The sequence below is a fragment of the Platalea leucorodia genome (genome assembly GCF_965183815.1).
Source record: "Platalea leucorodia genome assembly, chromosome: 6".
NCBI classification, from domain to species: domain Eukaryota; kingdom Metazoa; phylum Chordata; class Aves; order Pelecaniformes; family Threskiornithidae; genus Platalea; species Platalea leucorodia.
Genome location: NC_138828.1, coordinates 50,205,033 through 50,225,345, shown reverse-complemented (window position 1 = coordinate 50,225,345; position 20,313 = coordinate 50,205,033). Strand labels below are relative to the sequence as shown.

The following is a 20,313-nucleotide window of genomic DNA, read 5'->3' as shown; positions in this document are numbered from 1 at the left end:
CCCACGTGAAGGCAGGGAAAGCGTGAAGAGGAAAAATCTTGGTCATTAGGACATGCAAGAAGCCGGTAGAACCTCCAAAACCTGTGTAAATCAATGATCTGAGAAGACATCATGCAAGACCCTAAAAATTGATCAGGAATTAAAATCTTTCTTTTCATCTTTCACTTTTCCTGAACTTCTTATAACTAGAGTTCAGCGATCAGAAGCAAAGAAGAAGGGATAGACTACCTTTCTCTGCTCCAGACTTCACTGTAGGTCAGGAGATCTGAGGTGACGGGACCTGTTCTTCCCATCTCGTGCACTTGGTAGGATAAGAGGGGAGGAAACGATATTGCTAGGGCTAAGTCTCCAGCTCAGTAGCAGTCTGAACATGTTGATCTCAAACTTTTTTTCCCCTGAAAGCTATTTTTAAACTAGTCTCAAAGTAGCTTCTCTTCTCTTTGATGCTTAATTAGTTCCAATTAAAATATACTACATTTAAGTAGTATACGTTGAAGTTTGAATGGCGCTCATCAATTTACAGTAAACGATAAAAAAGCCTGCACTTACACTGAAATATATGTGCCCTTTTTATCTCCTCAAGACTTCCAAAGGGATTTGGGTTATGAATCACAAACATTCCCCTCAGCATCAGAGTCTTATGAGTCAGTAAGATAGTCATCATTAATCACTTCTCAAGCATTTTTAACAAGGTGGTTCCTGCTTGCTGCATGTTTTCATCCACATCAGTCGTTTACACAGCATAAAAGGTGTGCCTAGCACTTTACAGACAACTAAGACAAAAATCTTTGCTTTGTAGTGTTTACAGCTACAATAAGATCACACAAACCAAGAAAAGATTCTTTGTGCATGAAAAAGAGAATAGAAATTACAACTATGGCAAAGTAGCAAGTATTTTTTTTCATGGTGTGAGATTTGCATTTCTGTATTTCTATATTATTTTATACAGTTCCTACTTTTACTACTCACCATTTTAAGTAGAAACCTATTTATACAATTCACTTAAGACTTCAGTACCACTGTATCCACGAAAGCATTTTATGCCCTCCCCTTTCTCAAAGGAACACAAATCACTATTTTGCTGTTAGACTGTTGGGGGGGGGGGCACCCCAGTTCTACACTGAACACTTACACCACTTGTGTCAACATGTCTTTTAAGAAGCAGTAGCAGAGGTGCCAGAGTTGCTGTAATCTGAGTTGCTACTTAAAAGAAAAAAAAAAAAAAAACTGGAAATGAAATACATTTTCCACTCTTAAATAAATAAGATACTTATTCCATGACTGCCACCTAGTTAATGATATTTAAGCAAAGAATAAGGAAGGTTTCATTTGTTCTTCCCAGCATGGTTTGTCAGTCATCTTCTCTTCTTCCTCTATACACTGAGAAAACTCGTAATATAACATCTGCACTCCATGGAAAAGCTGTATATGCTCACACATATTTTTTCAGGACTGCCAGTTAGCCTACAGTCCTTTCACTGGTAAGGAATGTTTACATGCTCCTCTAATGCTTTTCTCCAAGTACTGCAGCTGTTATTTTGGACTTTGGTGCCATAAATGAATGTATCAGCTCACAAGACAGCCCAGAGTTATGAAACAACAGCTGTGAAAACAATGCAATTAAGGACACAGTTTCAGAAGTACTCTGTTACAAGCTGTTTATTAGAACTTCACTTTGACAATAAATAAGGTATTTCTCAAGCAATCAAAATGTAATTATTTAGAAAGTTAAACAACTTCAGTTTTCACAATGCATTTTTTATATACATGATTTACTGTATTTTAAACACCAGTTCATCCAGAGCTGTACAACAGTAGGATGTCCATTTTTTAAATTCACACAGCAGGAGGCTACCAAGACATATCTTTAATCTGGAAGCTGTGCGTGTAAAATAATGCAAAATCATATCAGCTTCAGGTTGGATAGTCCAACTGTTACAAATCAATCTCTCTGTTCATTAGACTAGCTGTTGCTGAATTCAAATTCGGATGCATGGCTTACCCAAGAGAAATAGTGCCATTTAGATTTATGGTTTTAAAGAACTAGTAAGCCGCTCAATTCCAACAGTACGATGTAACCATTTGTAGTTTACTGTGCTACTGCACACCCAGTTCTGCCGCCCTCAGCACAAGTGGCACAGAATGAACTTCTGTAAAGGACGATCGTTTTCAATGTTGTAAGTCTCAGGAATAGCAAGTACAAACTTTGCACTTCAACTTACTGTTAATGATGAAAACGTCTTTTGGTTTTGGTCAAATGAATTAGCATTTCTTCACTTAAATACTCAAGACATTTAATATGCCTTAATAATACTTTTAAGAGTTTGACATTCAAAGTTAACTTCAAAAGAATGTTCCTGTTAAATAAAGCACCAAGTTTTCCCCACGTTTATTCCTTAAACAAAGTCTACGAAAGACTAGTTTTTTTTAAAAAAACATTAGTTCTGCTAAGAGTTGTAATTTAAAGATAAAATTTAGTTCTTATGGTTTGATCAAAGCCATGTTTCCAAGCCAGCTTTATATATTCTGTGCAACATCTCATTTTCTTTAAGTGCAGAGGTACAGGTCTCGAAGTTACGCAGCTGCAATCGAGTTATCATCTGCTTGACGACCCTGAGGCTTTAAGAAAATAAAGACAGACAATTTAAAAAAAAGGCAAAATACTAAGCCTGTTATGAAACTCACTTTGCAATACATTGTGTTGATCAACGTAGCTCCAGACACCAGCATGGCATTAAGCCTACCCTTACTTTTAATGGTTTCCAGGAGTAGCAGAAACACAGAGGACATCCAACTGAAATTTGAGTTTGGCCCAGTGAGTCCTTGGTAGAGGCCTCAGCTCCTTAACTGCCCTGTTAAATGCCAAGAGCACCGCTGCACATATTTGGACAGCTCAGCACAAGGCCTGGCTGATCAGAGTTCTGATTATTACTGCAGTAGAAAAAGCTGATAATTGCATAAAATAAAATAATAATGCATAAAACAGCAATGAAACTGACAGTTTCTTGGAGAATTTTTAAGCAGAATCACTAGAGATGGGAGAGAGCAAGGAGGAAGTTTTAAGGAAGAAAAGGCATCTTTACAATAAGGTTTTTTTGAGGTCCTGACAACTGCAAAGCAAAAGCAAAGAATTCTGAAGCTCGAGAGACTCCACAGGAGCATTAAGAACATCACGTTTTTGAGGAAAAAAGCCTTTTGTACTGACTTAGAGGACATCTTGACAACCAATCTAGAAGAGCTACTGATTGACAGCATATGTTAGAAGTAAGTTCTGCCTATCTCTTTTGGCTGAAACAAAATTGAAAGAACACCAGGCCTGTTTCCTGGAACCAGGATTACAGATGTCTGAACAAATCCATCTCAAGTTATATAAACAAACTCTTCAGGCTCCTTGCTTGCTAAGACTCTTGACTAAAAAGCAAATACAATATTCTGGAGACAGCAGCAGTGGAACGAGAAAGCATTGTTTTGGGCAACTGGATTTAAATGATTCTTAAAAAGTCAAAAGAAACCTGTGATCTATTTTTCATGACATAATTGAATTGTCTTCAGTCGTACCACTTAAGAAAAAAAAAACTAGACTGAGCAATTCACTGAGAGGATGTGTTTTTAGAAGTTACTTAGAGAGGTGTGGGATGCTACAGGGTTTCTGAACCTAGTCATATGGGTTGCTCAAACACTTTTTTTCAGGAGTGCTACAAATTATGGTATTAAAAGTATTTCATTACATTTAGCTCACTCCGTTGTACTCAAAATACAGACAACTTTAAAACTCATTTTACAGAGCAAGACATGGAGTAACAGGGACAGGCTAAGCACATTCAGCTAGTTCATCTAATTGTAACAAAATACCGGTTGCACTTAAACAGATTTCCTAAGGATTTTGGTTGATGACACCAATGCACAAACCAAGACTTTTCAAAACAAATAACTCTGTTACAAGCTGGCCATTCTAGTCTGCTTAGAAACACTCAGCTTTGAACAGAGCTGGGGTGGCAGTCCCCAAAAACTGAGCAGCCCCACAGGGAGCCTTTAAACAGAAGGCACTTCTCTCAGTCTTACCTTTACAAAAATGTGTGTCGGTATGAATCGTCTGAGCAACTGATTAGTGAAGTTTGGGAATCGCAGCAAGTTAACATGAAGAGATGGTAACTGCTGATATCCAGCCATCAGAGGATAGAAGTTATATAACATTTCCTGCTCTGTCCCAGGAAGGATTCTTAATCGGATCTTAAAAAAGAAAAGAAAAAACCCACAAACACAGATAAGTTCTGTGACCAAAAGAAGTCCTCCGTTTGCTATCTATTTATGCACCATTTACTTTCTGAAGTTGGAAAGAATGCAACCACTTTCCTATTCCAGTTAAACTATTACTTCTATACTGAAGCACCACGTCACCCATAAACAACACGACAAACGGCTCCTAGTCAGGCTGCCATTTAGCCCTTCTTTAAATGGAGTCTGCATCCGTGCGTTCTTCCAGACAGAATTTACCATACTTTAAACATCTGAAACGCAATGAGTTTGTCCTCTCTGCACATCAGTGTAAGTCTGACCAATGTATTCTCCACTACCAGATAAGCCAGCGGGCTCAGTAGATGTGACAATTTTGTACCTGTTTAAGGCCAGAGAACATGAAGGCATCACTGGGTTCCACTGACACCTCCACATCCTGGACTAAGTTGGTCTTATTTTGCAGGTGATATCTGACAGGTAGGGATTCTCGGACTCGACCAAATGATGGCAGGTCTTTGGAAAGAAAGAAAGTAATCTCAAATACAAAATATATTTTAAAGTTCCATACATAAAAAAATAAGTCTATCACAAAGAGCGGTGAAGTTTGAAGAAAAAAAAGATACAATAACTAGGTATCTAAAGCATTTCTGACAAGATTTTTCAGAAAAAAGATTAAAGAACAGAACATAACTTCATTACAGCTTTTCAGTAACACTTCTTCGACATCTAGTTACAAAACCCCCAACTGCTAACGCTGTCCAGGAATAACTAGGAAGTCACTTTGGTTGCTGCTGGGTATTTTCAGCTTACCAAAACCTTGTCAGATACTGCCAGGAAGCTCCTTCAAAATATAGCAGGAAACGATGGTGGAAGAATCTCAGTACAAATGAAAGCGAACTGAGGAAAGCATAGGAATTCTCTGTGTTCTGTGAGCTCTCCACTCCCCCTCTGCTCTTGTGCAGGTGAAGTGCTAGAAGATAAACAGTTCACCTGCCTGCAAGCAGTTCCAATTCTCCAGGCTGTTTCTTTCCTGGGACGCAGCCAGGGCGTGGGTGGATGGACCAATGCTTGCCATAGGTGTCTAGAGAAACCTACTGGGAAAGCAGCATCAGCAGAGGTAACTCTAGCCTCTGTGCTGCCATGTAACACAGGTCGATCCACTGACAGCTTTTAAGAGAACGCATTCATGTAACTACCTTCCAGCTCTTCCCTTGAATTGAAGAGGGGAAAGATGGGCAAGGCTTGAGGCAGTCTAAGAGATGATATAGTTTCCTTCACTAGCTCCGCAACATCCAGCACCAGTTTTCTGTCTTTTGCTACAGTAAATGCAATCTCTGGATGCTGTAAAAACTTTGGCAGTCCTAAAAATTCTAATTGGGACATATAAGTTGCCAAATGAATATTACCTGCATTAACATGGAGGGGAATGCTCTCTACAATCACATGCGGTAGAGTGATAACTGTACTAACAACAGGTACACTTTCCACAGGTGAACTTCTGTCAGGAAAAAGTCAAAACACAGACCATGTTGAAAGTTATACAACATAAAGTATCAAGTGAGTACACCAAAAGAACATCACTTATGTGTGACTAAACTAAAATTATAGTAATTTCAGTGGTGGAAAGAAAAAACCCAAATCCTTATATTGGATTGTTTGAAGTGAGCAAAAAAAGTGCCATAGCATGGAGATAAAATAGGAAAAGGCAAGTGAGAACACTAAACAGCTCTAAAACTAAACAAAAACAAACTAGAAGAAAGATATACCTCAACATTTGTCTTGGAAAACTGAATGACTACATAAACCCACAATCTAGAGTGGGGAAAATAGTTTTCCCATTTAAAAAGTTTGTTTGTTTCTACTATTGCAAAACTATTCCTTTCACTTGGCTTCTCAAGTGAAGTATTTCATGACTGGAGAAAACAGGGAGTGGAAGGTGACAAAACAGCTTTGTAATTGACCTAAGATCTTACAAAGAAGAAAGCTTCATTGAATGTTAAAACTATAACCACATAATATTTATCTCTTAAGTGAAATATGTATTTATTCAAAAGTCTAACAAGCTAAGCAGTAATTGGTAAGGTCCAAAGTCTAGACAGCACTTGCTGCAGGAAGATCGAAAACCAAAAAAGCCAAAAAAAAAAATCACCCCCAAAACCACACCAACTCACCATCCTTCCTAAAACCAAACCAACTCATTTGCTCTCCCCATCTAGGCCAAGAGATACTTACCTCTTCCAGGAAATGATATAACATCCAGTTGCCACTCCACTGGCATTAGTAACTGGAGGACATTGAAGGCAAAAGCACTCGCTGGCACTCTCACCTGTCTGTAAAACAACTATCAGCAAGATTTTGTTTAAAATCAATGCGTAGTCATTACTGCAGAAGCCACCAAGGCTAAAAATCCAACATGACACAAACACAAGTGTTCAGCCAGAAAGGCCTTTGAAGTACTTTGCATAGTATAGCTACATAATATATAAATTCAATAAAGATTGTGGAATATCCCAATACATGAAAGGGTGACATACACAAATATATGACCATTTACTTCCTGAATGGCATTATAAGGTCTTCCATGTACACACATAACAAGTCATTGCAAATTTAGAGTTCATGCACAAAAAAAAAAAAAAAGCAAAATAACACCAATTCAAATTCTACATTTCTCCCACAGAAAATTCCAGGACATCAACACAAGATGTCTCTCATGTTTTAAAACAAAAATGAACATGGACATTCTCCTCTCCCACCCAAATGGAAGGGAGATGGGGAAGAGAGGGAACACAAGAAAAATCTACTTGCTTTGAGTTTTCACTCTCTTTTTCTTCCTTTTTTTATCTCCACTTGAATGAACAAAAAAAAAAAAGTACCTTTTCACTTAGAGAGGGATTTAAAAAAAAGTACAAAGAAAATAGATGTTTCAGTCATTTGAAGTTAATCATTAATCTCCATTAAGTCTTACAACTAAAAAAAAAAAAAAAAAATCAACCAAAAGATGGACATCTGCATAGTTGGTATCTGAAGGAGTTCATACCTCCTGGCAATTAGCTCTTTAGGAGCATCAACTAGAAGCCATGAAGCACTAGGTGCCAGAGCTGAAGATGAAATCTCATAGCTTGAAGACTAAAGGACCTGGCAAATAAATGCTTTTTGCCAGGTAACCCTTGAATGTACGGAGGAACTAGAGTCTTGCAAGTCCTTGATTATATGGGTGGACAGCTGCCCAACAATAAGGTAGCCATCCCGACTGCCTCATTTTATTCCAAGTTTTGATAGAATACCCACATTTTCACATCTCTGACTCAGCAAATGCAAGGACAATGTTTTGTTGGAAGATTTTGGATCAGCTCTACTGCTAAGTACTCCATTTATTTGATTTTAAAGCTATATACTCCACTCTTAAGGGTTGAGATATGTAAGGTAATTTTTTTTTTTTTACAATTAAGTTATTAAACTGTGTTAGTATAAAAAAAGATGCTTACTTCTAACTGTTCTTTACAGCCTACCCTGTCTAGCTTCACGTTTTTCAGTTTCATGACTGCAATCATGGACATGGATCACTTTAGCCTTTGGATGCTGCCTCTGTCACATGGTAAAGTGTTTGCATTCCAGAAAGTATACGTAGCCCATAAACACTGGAAATATTGAGTATCTTTTCATATGGATATCTAAGCAGCTGCACATCAGAAGTACTTTCAGGTGCTTTCCCTTATATGCCTGTTATATTTAGAATTTTGGCTACTATCTATTATTCAAGTCTATTTACTTGATCTAGTGAAGTAGATCAAAATGTAGTAGATCAAAATGTAGCATTTGAAGCATATTGCTAAGTTGTGTTCTGGCAAGCAACTATAGTATTAAGCAGCTTTCTTCTACTTAGAGTTTGATAAGCAAATGCTGTTTAAAATGTCCCCCTTTCTTACTCCCAACTTATGCAAAAAGTATGCTCCCGATACAGAGTATAGTCTAAGAAAACTTACCATTCTCCACATAAGATTCCAGTTGATCTACTGCGGTCATGGAAGCTGACAATTGTAGCTGGCTGGTTACAATAGTGAGAGGCCAAGGAGAGGCACTCAGGATGTCCGTCATCAGTAAAAATGGTATATCTGCAAATACTCTGTCCAAGTGCTCCAGCTGTCAAGACAGACACAACATCTGGCTATTTCTAACTAAACAAGGTGCGGCTATTGAAAGTGGTTTGATTCCAAGATATCAACAACTTTTCAAACATGTACCTTTGTGGAGACAAATTTGACAGCAACATCAAAAGGAAATACTGTTTCTATGGTTACAGTTTCATCCTGTATAGGTAACAAAAGGGGTGGGAAGAAGAGGGCAAAAAAGTTATATTCAGTTTCAGACCTGGCTATTGATGTTACTAATGTAAAATTACTTTTAATCATCATTTTAACCAAGTCCTCCCCAAGGCAAAAATGTATCTTTAAGATATTTAAGAATAAATACAGAAAACTTTTCTTCTGACTATACTTATGAAACTGCTCACCCTAAATCAGGCTACCATGCTGCTGATTTAACATTTTTCCTATCTACTAGAAAGGCTTCTAAGAGACTTGGAATTACAGCCTTTAGATTGAGAATATTTCTTGCATTTCATGAATGTATCTCCAGCAACTGCTGCATCTTTACATCCTACCCGGTGACACTTGCAGAGGATTTCTTTCCCCTCAACGACAGTGTTGATTAAGTAAGAAACGTAAACCAGAAACATTCTTGCGCCAACTGTTCCACAACGAATGTATATTGGTTTTTCCAGCTGCAAAATAAAGCAGACAGTATGAGCCAAGCTACAGCTAATTAGGCCTAGAGCTGTCCAAAACTTGTTAATCATCTTACTTGGTCCAAGAGGGCAATAGTAGAATGGGTATTATTTTGACCATAAAGAATCTCCTACAATGCATGATCTTAATCACACAGTGAATGATTTTAATCAGAGCAGCACAGCTCCAGTTGCTTCGCTACTGATGCTCATCTGTTACTTGACAGTACAAGAAAAGAACCATTACTGTGTAATGTATGATATAGCCAACTTCTAATTTAGTAGTTACAATTTCAGTTTGGTGCAACATCTGCATATTTGATCCTTTAACATGTTGAATCACACTTGCTGACTATTATTATCTACTGACCATTAGGTAGTGCATTTAATTAACAGAGATTAGCCTCCTTATTTTATTTCTTATCTCCCAGGTGTATCATCAATCCCAGAATATACCTTATTCCCAATTTTAGTCCAAAAGGGGATCTAGCTAAAGAAATACTAAACTACAAGTAAACAATAGGTAAAATATGCCATAAGTATTTATTGGTTCAGATATCTGAAAGTAAACATAGGTCCTTCTATGAGAGTCTTATTAGTTGATCCCCACTTTCTTAAGCGTGATACAGAAAGAAGGTTTTAAGCCTTCACCTTTTCCCCTGGTTGCAAGTCTCCTACAGGGATATCAGGAAGCAGTGCAGGAAAGGAGTCATCACACGCATCTGTTCCGTGAAGAGTCACCTGAGTTTTCTGAGTCAGGTTGGCATCTTGCCCTAGGATTAAAAACAGTCTTCACATCCACACAGGTTTACATCACTGAAGCATGAAAGCAATAACTAAAAATAATAAGGTGTTCATCTCAAAAAGCAATGCATGAGGAATTAACATTGCTCATTTGGTCGAGGGAACCTTTCAAAAGTACCAGCAGAGGGTAGATTTGACAACACCTTAAGTTTTCTAAGTTGGAGGGTTCATATCCTGCAAGGTTTGTTTCATCTATGTAGGCCAGGGGGAAAAAAAAAAAAAAAAATCTTAAGTCAGAAACCATATCTAGATGTTCCCTACTATACACAAAACACAACGTGATTATGTGATCCAAGTTTTCCTTGGTACTCTGTATGAAGTAAAAAGGAAGTTTCACTGTTCTGTGATTTCTCCGTTTTCAAGAGCATAGCTTAATGATTTTACATCTTTTTAAAACTATTCTTCCAAATATCTGTTGCAAATACGTAAAAACAAATGTGTTGATGTTAAATGAAACCACTCTTAAGTCAGAGGTTGACGAGAATAATGGCATTACTGCAGTCACGCGGGATAATTTTCAAAGCAAAACAAGACACATCTTGCCAAAGAGTTGCAACTGTGGAAAATATGTCACCTTCCCTATAAATGAAATGTCAAATTTCCATTGTTCTTTTAATGTAATCAGCAAGCCCACATTGACCTTACATATCACACGTTAAGAGTCAAGATCAAGTGAGGGGAAAAAAAATATAAAAATCAAGACCAACTATTAATGCTGCTTTAGGAGCCAAGACCAAACATCCAATTAAATAAGTTTAAAGAACACTCCACTGACTTTAATGAACTGCACAACTGCACGGGGAATGTGGTTCTATTTCAGAGCATACAGCACATATTGCATCCTATATGCTAGTGGCTTAAAAATATTTTTGCCTTTTAGGATAATTGCTACAAATAGGCATACCGAGTATAACATTTGGGCTTCACATATTGAAAACTGTCAGCAATAACTACATACAGCTAACTAGGACTTAGACATACAATATTTTCATTTGTTCCTTTTCATTTGAAGGAATTCTGTCTCAGTTCTCCACTGCTCCCCAGATTTCAAGTGGTTTAAAAACCAAACCACATTGTCCGGGGGAGGGAGGAGACACAGATACCCACAAAGACTAAGAAAACATTTATCTAGCACTAATGCTTTCATCTCAGCAAGAAAAAGATCTCTCTTGGAAAAAGAAAAATTTAGTTATAAGCAAATTAAATAAAAGGTTAGGAAGGAATACAAAAGCTTCCATATTTTCTTTCAAACTTGTAAAGATTTATGTTTTCAAAATACCCATGTAAACGCTACTGACAAGCGGTGGTTAAGATAACCATAACTGAATGAGTCTGTTAGCTCTTATTCTTACCACTAATATCTCATAATTCCCAACCTTAACTTTGGTTTGGCTCTTAATTACTTCAGGAGAGCTGTTTACTATATTTCTCTGCATTGCATCAAGAACAAGGAGTCAATTAGAAGACTGCTGGATTAAAAGAAAATAACCCCAAATACCTGGCTTTAAACCTGCTGTAAGCTTAACATCTTTGGCCACTGTCTCCTCATGTGACTGGACTGTCACAATCAAACAATACATTTCATTAGTCAGGGCAGGAGGTTCATGACGGAGCTGAACAGAAATGTTTGGCACTCTAGAAATAATCCTTTAAGAGAAAAGACTCAGTTATTGTATGTTTCTTAATAACAAGTCTTTAAGCCTAGTTTAAAGGAGATTAAAACAGCCTATTGTTTAAGAGAGTTCTGACAACTGGTGGCCTATTCAACTAAGAGATGCGAGATTCCTCCAAAGCAACATGATGGGAACAACTCTATAAAACCAGTTTGGAACCCCAGTAATAAGCATTGATGGTTCAGATGTTCTGCCAGGAAAGAAAAAAGCACCCCCACCAACAGCAATTGGATTTAATTCTGTTGAATACATCTAAATTAGTGTTAGCCTATTCATTAATAATTAATTTTCCAATACAATTTTTTAGAAATTCCTTGTTTGTGTGATGGCTTCTGTAAGAGACCAATAACACCTCCTAGTTTGCACAGAAGTCTAAAAACTCTGCCTAGCAAAGTTAGGTGAAGGGGAGAACTAAAGCATACCTGGTATGCTCAGAGATCAATGCAAGCTTTTTCTGTACTTCTAACTATCTGAAGCCTCAAAAGCCCTAAAGAATTAAGATAGTACCTATAATCCCCAGTTAAGCAAAGACATATTAAAAAGCTCATATTAAAGCAGTCCCAACAAGTTTTTCTTTTTCTTTTAGGCAGAGTGATCAGGACTTCGCAGGAGACTCACAATGATATTTCAAGTTTTCACTCACATAGTGCTTGCCTGAATAGTCAAACTGTCCCAGTGCACTTCATTATCTGGAAGCTTAGGTCTTCGCCTGAAGGAACGTGCTGCCTGCAATGCTTCTTGGGATGAAGCAGCATCTCCACCACCTCCACGCCAGTTAAGAATCACACATCGGCCAGATTCACTTCCCAGGATCAAATCCACAGAGGTGATCTGGTAGACACAAATTTGAACATATACTGATAACTTTGTCTTCAGATCACCTACTGTAACAATATAGTATTCCAACATACACATCTTTGTTGTGCCTGGATATCACCAAAAAGCTTCTGGTAGCTTTGCAGACTGAAGACACCTCACCACTGCAGGATTTTATTTAATGAAACAGTGGTGGGAAAAGTATCTGGGGTCGTGGGTGTGCAGTGTAGCATTCTGTAGTTTCCTACCTTCCCATAGTGCTATACCACCTCTCCCCCCCTTTTTTTTAGTGCACTACACATTTAAAAACAAACAAACAAACAAACTTGAAGCAATACACGTTTTTGTGATAATTTTTTGCTTTGGTATCGTCAATAAAATTTTACTCTTATTTTTGGCACTTAGTTTCAAGAATTCAAACATTTCGAACTGCAGTGACATTCAGAACTGGTGCCAGATTAGAGACAGCTTTATAGTTTTGAGTCCTTTGTAAGCATTAGTAAGGTGTAAAACAAATCGACAAACCTCAATCTTCTTTCCTACATCTTCAGTTTTTGCAACAAATTTGAAAGTGAACTTTCTTGTTTTGCCAGGGACTAAGCACATTGTTCCTTGCGATGACTGTTCTAGAATATCACTTTTTTGATAGGCTTCTTCTACCACACAGTATTGGTTGTAATCCTACAACAGAGGAGCAGGGAAAAAAGTTGATAAATCCAGACTTAAGACATCTTCAGAGAGTAATGGTAGTATAGCAAATGTTAAGGCTCTGTGTTACTGGATCAAACTACATGGGTTCTTGCTGCTTTTCACACTGTAGAAGTCAGACTTAGCAAGTAATTACAATGCAATTCTTTGACACAAGATATCCATTATATTAATTAATGTAACTTTATACAAGAACATCAAGAGAAATAAGACATTAAAATGATCTTTCTGAAACTTTGGAGAGCTTCATAGAGAAACAAAGTTATGATAGACAACCTAATCAAACTGCATTTGGGAGTTTTACCACAGTATCAATATACTTGTCAAAAGTGATAGACAAGGCACAAAGAAAAAACACCTTTCCAACTTAAGTAGTAACACAATTTTTTAAAAGAACTTTTGAATTTGTTTATGTTTAAAGACATTAACGGATATTATTCCATTCTCATAATAAGCTTCTATCAGTAGGTCAGAGATAGATAGAGCATAGTTACCTGATTATTGAAACTGATGCAAAGCTTAGAAAACCTGATAGGATGAGGACAATCAGCTCTCAAGTATACATCAAACTGCACAGGAACATCAACATGAAAACTAGGAGCAAGAAATTTTGCTTTGCACTGCACTGGAATTAAAAAAAGGGGGGGAAGGAATTAAAAAAAAGCCACAAAAAACCAAGAAGTAGGTGTTAAACACATCGAACTACGACATTAAATTCCAGAAGCACACTCTTGAACTAATTGTGGTAAGGATTGTTCTGTGTATAATCTTAAAACTTCGCTTTGTATGTAAGTGGCACAAATTTGGCTACTAACACTGTCACAGAAAGCTACTTTTCAGCACTTGGCCAAAACCTCTGCGGAGAAGAGGAAAGGCAGAAGTCCAGCAGAAAAAAAAAATCCTGTACACTTAGATACACTTCTTTTGTAGGTAACGCTCACTCATGCCCCCTTTCTATGGGGAGTATTACTTGGCACACATTCTGCTATCTTTCCTCAGAATCCTACTTGAAAGCACAGCAGAGTGGCACACTTTCAAAAAGCAAGGGTTTCCTACTTCTATGATGTTTAAAGGCGTAGGTAGCCTCTGCTGGAAGTTCAGGTTTTTCTCCCCTCAGATACAATGCTCAAAGGATTCTTCTTTAGTAATCCATGTTGGGGATAAGAGATCACTGGCTTCTCTCATGATTTCTTTTCTTACTGATTTAGATGAAGAACAGAACAGTGCTGAAACAAGAGTTTCAGTGTTGCTGGCTTTAATATATACTTTATGTTTTTTCCTGATTAATTATTTTCAAGAGATAACTACATCAAAATTTATAATCTGGTGTAAATTTGCTTTCTTACTTACCAAATGGTATAAAATCTTGGACTTCTATTGTAAAAACATTACTGCCTGCCAAGGAAACACGGTCAGCCCACAATTTTTGTGATGCTTTCACAGCAGCAGCATCACAATCAGGTTCAGGATCAGGGCTTTCATTCTGTATACAGATAGAAGATTACAAATAATAATAAAAGAAGGTTACCAAACACTGACCACTCTTAAGATTATTTAAAAGGGTAATAGGAGTTTTGCCACTTACCATTAGAACTTTTATCAGATTTTTTTCTATTCGAGATTTCTGATCTTCTTTAAGAGTAGATGCTAACAAACAGAACAAAACCAAAGATTACAAGACAGAAGCAAGTCTTCTTACTTTTTTTTTTAAACTTAAAAATAAATCTTTCCTTTAGATTGCATCTTTCAAAAAAACACATTCTGGGGGAAAAAAATTCTAACATCCATCTACCAGTAACGAAGGATTCGTTTAGTTTTCAGAACTTCCCCCATTTTAAGCGTTTCCTCTTACTTCTACTGGAACCAAGTGGAATATTTTTTGGTTAGATAAGTGCTTCATAATTTATTGGAGGAAAACCCCAAGAGAATATGCCTATATCTTCTTGTTGTTTATATTTAAAAATGGAGGAAACAGTAGAAACCAGAAAACTCTGGGACATGCAAAAGGCAAGCTTGGATAATGTTAGAAAAGGTGACAGGAAGAAAAAAGTACTAATTGAAATAAGCATTGTTCTCTTGAAGATGAAGAAAGGTGGGTTTGTCTCATTGGCTATTCTTTAATACAAAGCAGCGTAGCCTGGCTAGCTAACAGAAGATGCAAACCCATTTTTACCACACCTATCCTAATAGTGGTATTAGTTAGCAACCCGGGGCACAAAAGGATTATTTCTGCAGTGTCAAGTAACAGACATTACACGAAGCAGAGTGCTTGCATTATTACTGTGCAGCCACCCTATGTCACATTCTTTCCCTAAAACATACCACATGCATATTTCAGCAGCAGAGTTCTAGTAAACAAATCTGAGAAGCGTATTTGGGATTTTAAAGTCCACAAAAATGGTGCTAGTTTTGTTACTTACTAGGAAAAATGTTTTTCCACTTTAGCTATATGACAGTTCTTCCCCCATCCCAAAGCTCAGAAAGTTTCTGTTACATTATTTGAACAGTCTCAAACAAAGTTCTGTGCCTCAGATATCCTGGCACACTCTATTTGAATGCAATGAATTTTATCATAGAAGAGCAACAAAATTCAACTTCCAGCATATGAGAGAAGGTAGTAAAAGTTCAGTAAAGGTATCCAGTTATTTTGTAGTCAAATCATTGGAATTACTGTAAGCACTGTGTCTGACAATGATTTGTCAGACTTCCAAATACATGTACTTTAATTTTTCTGTATAGGCTGAGTATATTTCTTAAAGGAATACCTCTACCCAGTAGCTCTAAAGAGTATGTTATGTAATCTTTTAGCTGGGCCATCAGGTATGAACATTTGAGAGCTGTTGTCAATATGGAAGTGAGAAGAGTCCACCATCCTTCACTGCGATATTCACACATAACATAATCCAAGAGCCTGCAACACAGTAAAGTTGAGAGAAAAGCAAGTTATACACACCAATATTTTTTAGAAGCTTGCATTTATTTGGTATCATGAACACAAAATTCATCTTCATTAATACAAATGCTAGATTACAGTCAAGTCTACAGTTTACATATGGCAATGATTTGTTGAAAACAGCATGAAATTATTGTAAAGAAACACATTAATTTGATGAATTCTCTATTTCAGGCTAGAACAATTTTCACAAAAGAACAAAAGGAAAACTCATTTGTCTTCACATAAAGAACTAGCAAAAGAAGAGCCTTAATCCAGTATTGCATTAAAAATACACTTTACTATTGAGTATGCGGTAAGTTTTAAGAAAAATAAACCAAAACCCCACAATAAAGTCCCCTTCCAAACTGAAAAATTTTAATGTTCCTTAAGCTGAGATGTTTCTTTTCCCTTCTACCTCCTATCCCCTGCTCCCTCCAAGGGTTTCAAAGATCTACAAACAACACACGCATCAATCTTTATCAGGCAAAACTGCACACCTTAATATGGTTTTAATACTGAGCAATGTTTGCTATTACTGGCAAAGCAGTGAATTTTTTTAAACTCTGTTCAACTCTTCAAGACAAGAGTTTCTGCCTACTTCAGGAAGATCTACCGAAACATAAATAAGAAATGCTTGTTTGTATAAAAATTAGGCTTGATACAAATTGATCTGCTTACCCTAGCCTATCTTCTCCTCTATGTAGCTTCCAGTCAGCTAGTAACAACAGTAAATACGTCTCTTCTACCTCAAACATACTCCCTTTACAACATGTGATCTTTGAAACCTGATTAATGAAAACATTGAGGGACTCCTACCTAACATGACCTTGACTCTGTTTCCCCTTAAAAATACAAAGTTAAGAAACTAAGCATAAGACACATCCTTCAGAAAAGATGGTAGCTGTACTTCAGCACTAAGCTTTCCTAGCTCTGTAGTCATTAATAGCAGAAAACTACGCCAATAAAAATAATTCCTTTTACTAATTCCCTGGTATATAAACAAAAATTAAATTCAGCTACATTTCTATATTTTTTGAATTTGTAACTACAAAGTCTGTAATCAAATGTAACTATATTCTCATTGCAGTAGCAGGCAAGTTTCAGAAATCACTTTGGGGGGGGGGGGGGGGAGGGGGGAAGAGAGAGAGCGCGCTCAATCAGTGAGCTAGAAATAAATAATATTCACCCAATAAGGCAAATCCCCACAACAGTTTACAGCAGGAAGTTTTTCTATTCTAATAACTGACTCATCATATCTGTTTTGCTTTCTTTGATATAAGTGGAGTCCGTAGACTCCAAAGCTTGTGCTTCAATCAAATCCAGGTACTACGAGCATCTTAGATAAGCTTCCAACATTATTCCATAGCAATAAGACATGGGGTCTTAGTGAGAATAACAGCATGTGAAAGAAGCAATAATGGATGGTACTCACTTCAAAGCTTTGGCATAATCTTTAGCGTAGTAATATTCTTCTCCCATTTGAACCACTGACAAAAAAAAGTATCAGATCAATATGGGAAGTCTTTGCAAAATTAATTTAAAAAAATGCATCTGAGTATGTGTACTCACTCAAATGACTTTTCATTCTTGGACATTTGTATTTCTTGAACTGTGCGACAGCATTACTCAACAAAGTGATTATTAGCTCCTAACAGATAAAACCATTACTGATATCATTATATATGCAAACATTAGGATAATGTTAGAAAACAGATTTTTTTTATTTCTTTTGGTAGAATAAAACTTACCGAGTGAAGGACATTTTTCTCTTTTAACTGTAGGGATAAAATCCCCATCTTCTCCTTTTCAGGATCAGAAAGATCAAAGCCTGCATAAGACAATGAAAAATCCATGAAATTGGAATTTTGTCCAGACCCAAAGGGAACTATTTATGTTGTGAGCTATATGCAAGGCAAGCTTCAACTCAAGCAACACTCAAACTCTTAAACATTCTTTTGCCTAGGAGACAGATATATTGCTTTAAGAACTCATGCATCCTCCATGTTCTAGAAGGGAAATTCTGGAACAAACATCTTGCCTTTTGTTTAAAAGAAATTATCTGAAGCTACCCAAAAATAGCAAACTACAATAAGACAACCTAATCTTTAGACTGCATCTATTAACATTTAAATCACATATGTTAAGACAAATTTGTAGCCCTTTTCTTATCTGATCTCAAGTAAGGATTCAAGCTTATGTTTCTCTAGCAGCAGAAAATGCCAACATATGAAGAACCGTATAGGGCTTTAAAAGACTATTAACTCTTGCTGGAATAAAAAAAACCTGAAAATATTAACAGGTAAAGTTTTTCTTCATCTTAAACTGTTTAACCTTGGCAGTAGATTCTAACTTATTTTAAAACAGTAACACTTGAAGATAAAAGAGGGTAGACAGTACTGTATTTACAGTAAACGAAATAAAGTCCTTACATTCAAAGTCTGAATTTCTGAGAAAACATCCTCCTTAATAGGAAAAACCACAAATTCCTTTCTTAGATTAAAATCTAGTCATCACATCCTCTCAATCCATTTCAAAATCAAAAAGCTTTTGCAGGAAAAAAGCAATGAGTTCCTGCCTACAGCTGACAAGATACACTATGGATGGCAGGATGAATTTATAACAATCGCATTCAGGGACATGGTTACTTTTGCTGTATCCGGTTCTCCAACTTCTCTTCCCAGGAAGAATGCATTTCACTGCAGTCAGGCATTTCTGCAGCACACTGATTACACATGGCTTAGGCAGCAATAGCAACAAAGCAGCAGCAGAGCTTCAGTACAGCCTATGCAACTTTGCTAAAGACCTTGATCCTGCATAAACCTGAGGTTCCTTTTTCTATTTGTTATAGAGTTGAAACACTCCCTGCACTTCCAATTGACACCTGTTCAAGTCGTACCACCAACTAACAAGAACGTGAGGTCCCAGCCCTGCATCTGGCTCTGTGGAAATGGGATTACATGTTTATGCCCACCAAGTCAACTGGCAGGATCAGCAACTAAAAAGAAGTTTGTCTGAACTCCACAGATACAAGACACAGAAACGTACTTAATATACCCTGCCGCCATGGTCTTTGCCCATAGAAGTCAAGCACTCCAGTTTGCGTTTCCAGGGGATCCGGATTGGGATATATCACAGAAGACTGTAAATTTAGCAAATATAGTCATAAAAAAGGGTTCATGTTTCATTTTAAAGCATTAAAAGTGATCTGATGCTCCAATACACATGCACATAAAAGAAGAAATTTGCTTTAAAACACATAACCCTTCCAGCCACCTGTATAAAAACAGTACTTCAGGAAACCCAAACATTTTAAAATTTCTCATTAATTCAGTCTCACATTCTACTTCATTCACCTTCACTCGTCTCAAATACTGTTAAAGAATAACTGGGTAATCCTTTTTAAAACTAGTTCCTAACAAGATAATCCAAGAACAACAAGTAAATAACACCAATAGGAATAAAGAGATTTGTAAATAATTGGGGACATGTCAGCAGGAGAGTAGCTATATAGAATTAGCATGTATGTTTAATTGACTGCAGAGATCGATTTTCCATGCAACCCTTTCTGCCAGGCAAGTGTCAAAAAACCCCCAAAACAACAACCACCACCTACTCTGCCACACACACTCTAATACTAATGCTCTTGTTTCTCTGCCTTCCTGTAAGTCACCAGATAAAGTGCATGCATAGAGAAACATACTGAAAAAACAAAACAGTAAGTTTTCAAGTATCCAGAGATGTAGAAAGTATACTTTTTTCAAATAAGTATTTTAAAAACATATCAGAATTATTTGTAATAAAATAGACACTATTTGTAATAAAATAAATACTAGCACATTTGTTCCAGAGTAACCTTTCCAACACATAACAAATACTTGTAATGTTAGTAAGCATCAGAAAAAACACATATCCTTTCCTTGGATTTCATTTACACATATTATTGATTATACCACTACCATTTGAGACTAAAACATTATCTAATTTACTATCTGGTTACTGGCAAAGCATTTTCTCCCCTCCCAACTTACATCATGGTTACAAAGCATACTTGCTAGTTGTTTCCGTTCCTGTGCATAGTAGGCTGCCTGCTGGTAATAGAAACCTGGATTCTGAGTTTGAATTGCTGTCAATCCCAGCTTAATTGCTTCATCAAACAAGTCACCAAAAGCCTGAAACCTATTAAAAAAAAATTCATAACCAAGATTATGTACAGAACAACAATTTGAACTGAAAGGTACATTTCAGTTAAAAGTTCTGGTTAGTCCTTAAGACAGATGATACTTCTCTGAACTTTTGCATCTAAGTTCTATGGCTGCATTTGTGCCATGTCCTGTTCATTCCCAGAGAAAAGTGGT

The 20,313-nt window shown here is 36.8% G+C and overlaps 1 protein-coding gene across 1 annotated transcript in view; it reads right to left on the bottom strand.

Annotated features, from left to right (window-relative positions):
• Positions 1–1,702: 1,702 nt before the first annotated feature.
• Positions 1,703–20,313, bottom strand: part of TRAPPC11 (trafficking protein particle complex subunit 11) — a 24,801-nt gene continuing 6,190 nt past the window's right edge. Inside the window, exons 7-27 of the mRNA XM_082315897.1 lie at positions 19,987–20,134; positions 19,004–19,097; positions 17,707–17,786; positions 17,528–17,606; positions 17,391–17,445; positions 15,789–15,934; positions 14,609–14,670; positions 14,374–14,506; positions 13,518–13,648; positions 12,841–12,996; positions 12,143–12,330; positions 11,325–11,473; positions 9,674–9,795; positions 8,900–9,019; positions 8,481–8,546; positions 8,223–8,379; positions 6,469–6,577; positions 5,643–5,734; positions 4,616–4,749; positions 4,063–4,230; positions 1,703–2,619 (exon numbers count right to left, since the gene is read on the bottom strand). Of these exons, the coding sequence (XP_082172023.1) occupies positions 2,575–2,619; positions 4,063–4,230; positions 4,616–4,749; positions 5,643–5,734; positions 6,469–6,577; positions 8,223–8,379; positions 8,481–8,546; positions 8,900–9,019; positions 9,674–9,795; positions 11,325–11,473; positions 12,143–12,330; positions 12,841–12,996; positions 13,518–13,648; positions 14,374–14,506; positions 14,609–14,670; positions 15,789–15,934; positions 17,391–17,445; positions 17,528–17,606; positions 17,707–17,786; positions 19,004–19,097; positions 19,987–20,134 (2,434 nt within the window). The 3' untranslated portion in view covers positions 1,703–2,574. The remainder of the gene's footprint in view (positions 2,620–4,062; positions 4,231–4,615; positions 4,750–5,642; positions 5,735–6,468; positions 6,578–8,222; positions 8,380–8,480; positions 8,547–8,899; positions 9,020–9,673; positions 9,796–11,324; positions 11,474–12,142; positions 12,331–12,840; positions 12,997–13,517; positions 13,649–14,373; positions 14,507–14,608; positions 14,671–15,788; positions 15,935–17,390; positions 17,446–17,527; positions 17,607–17,706; positions 17,787–19,003; positions 19,098–19,986; positions 20,135–20,313) is intronic.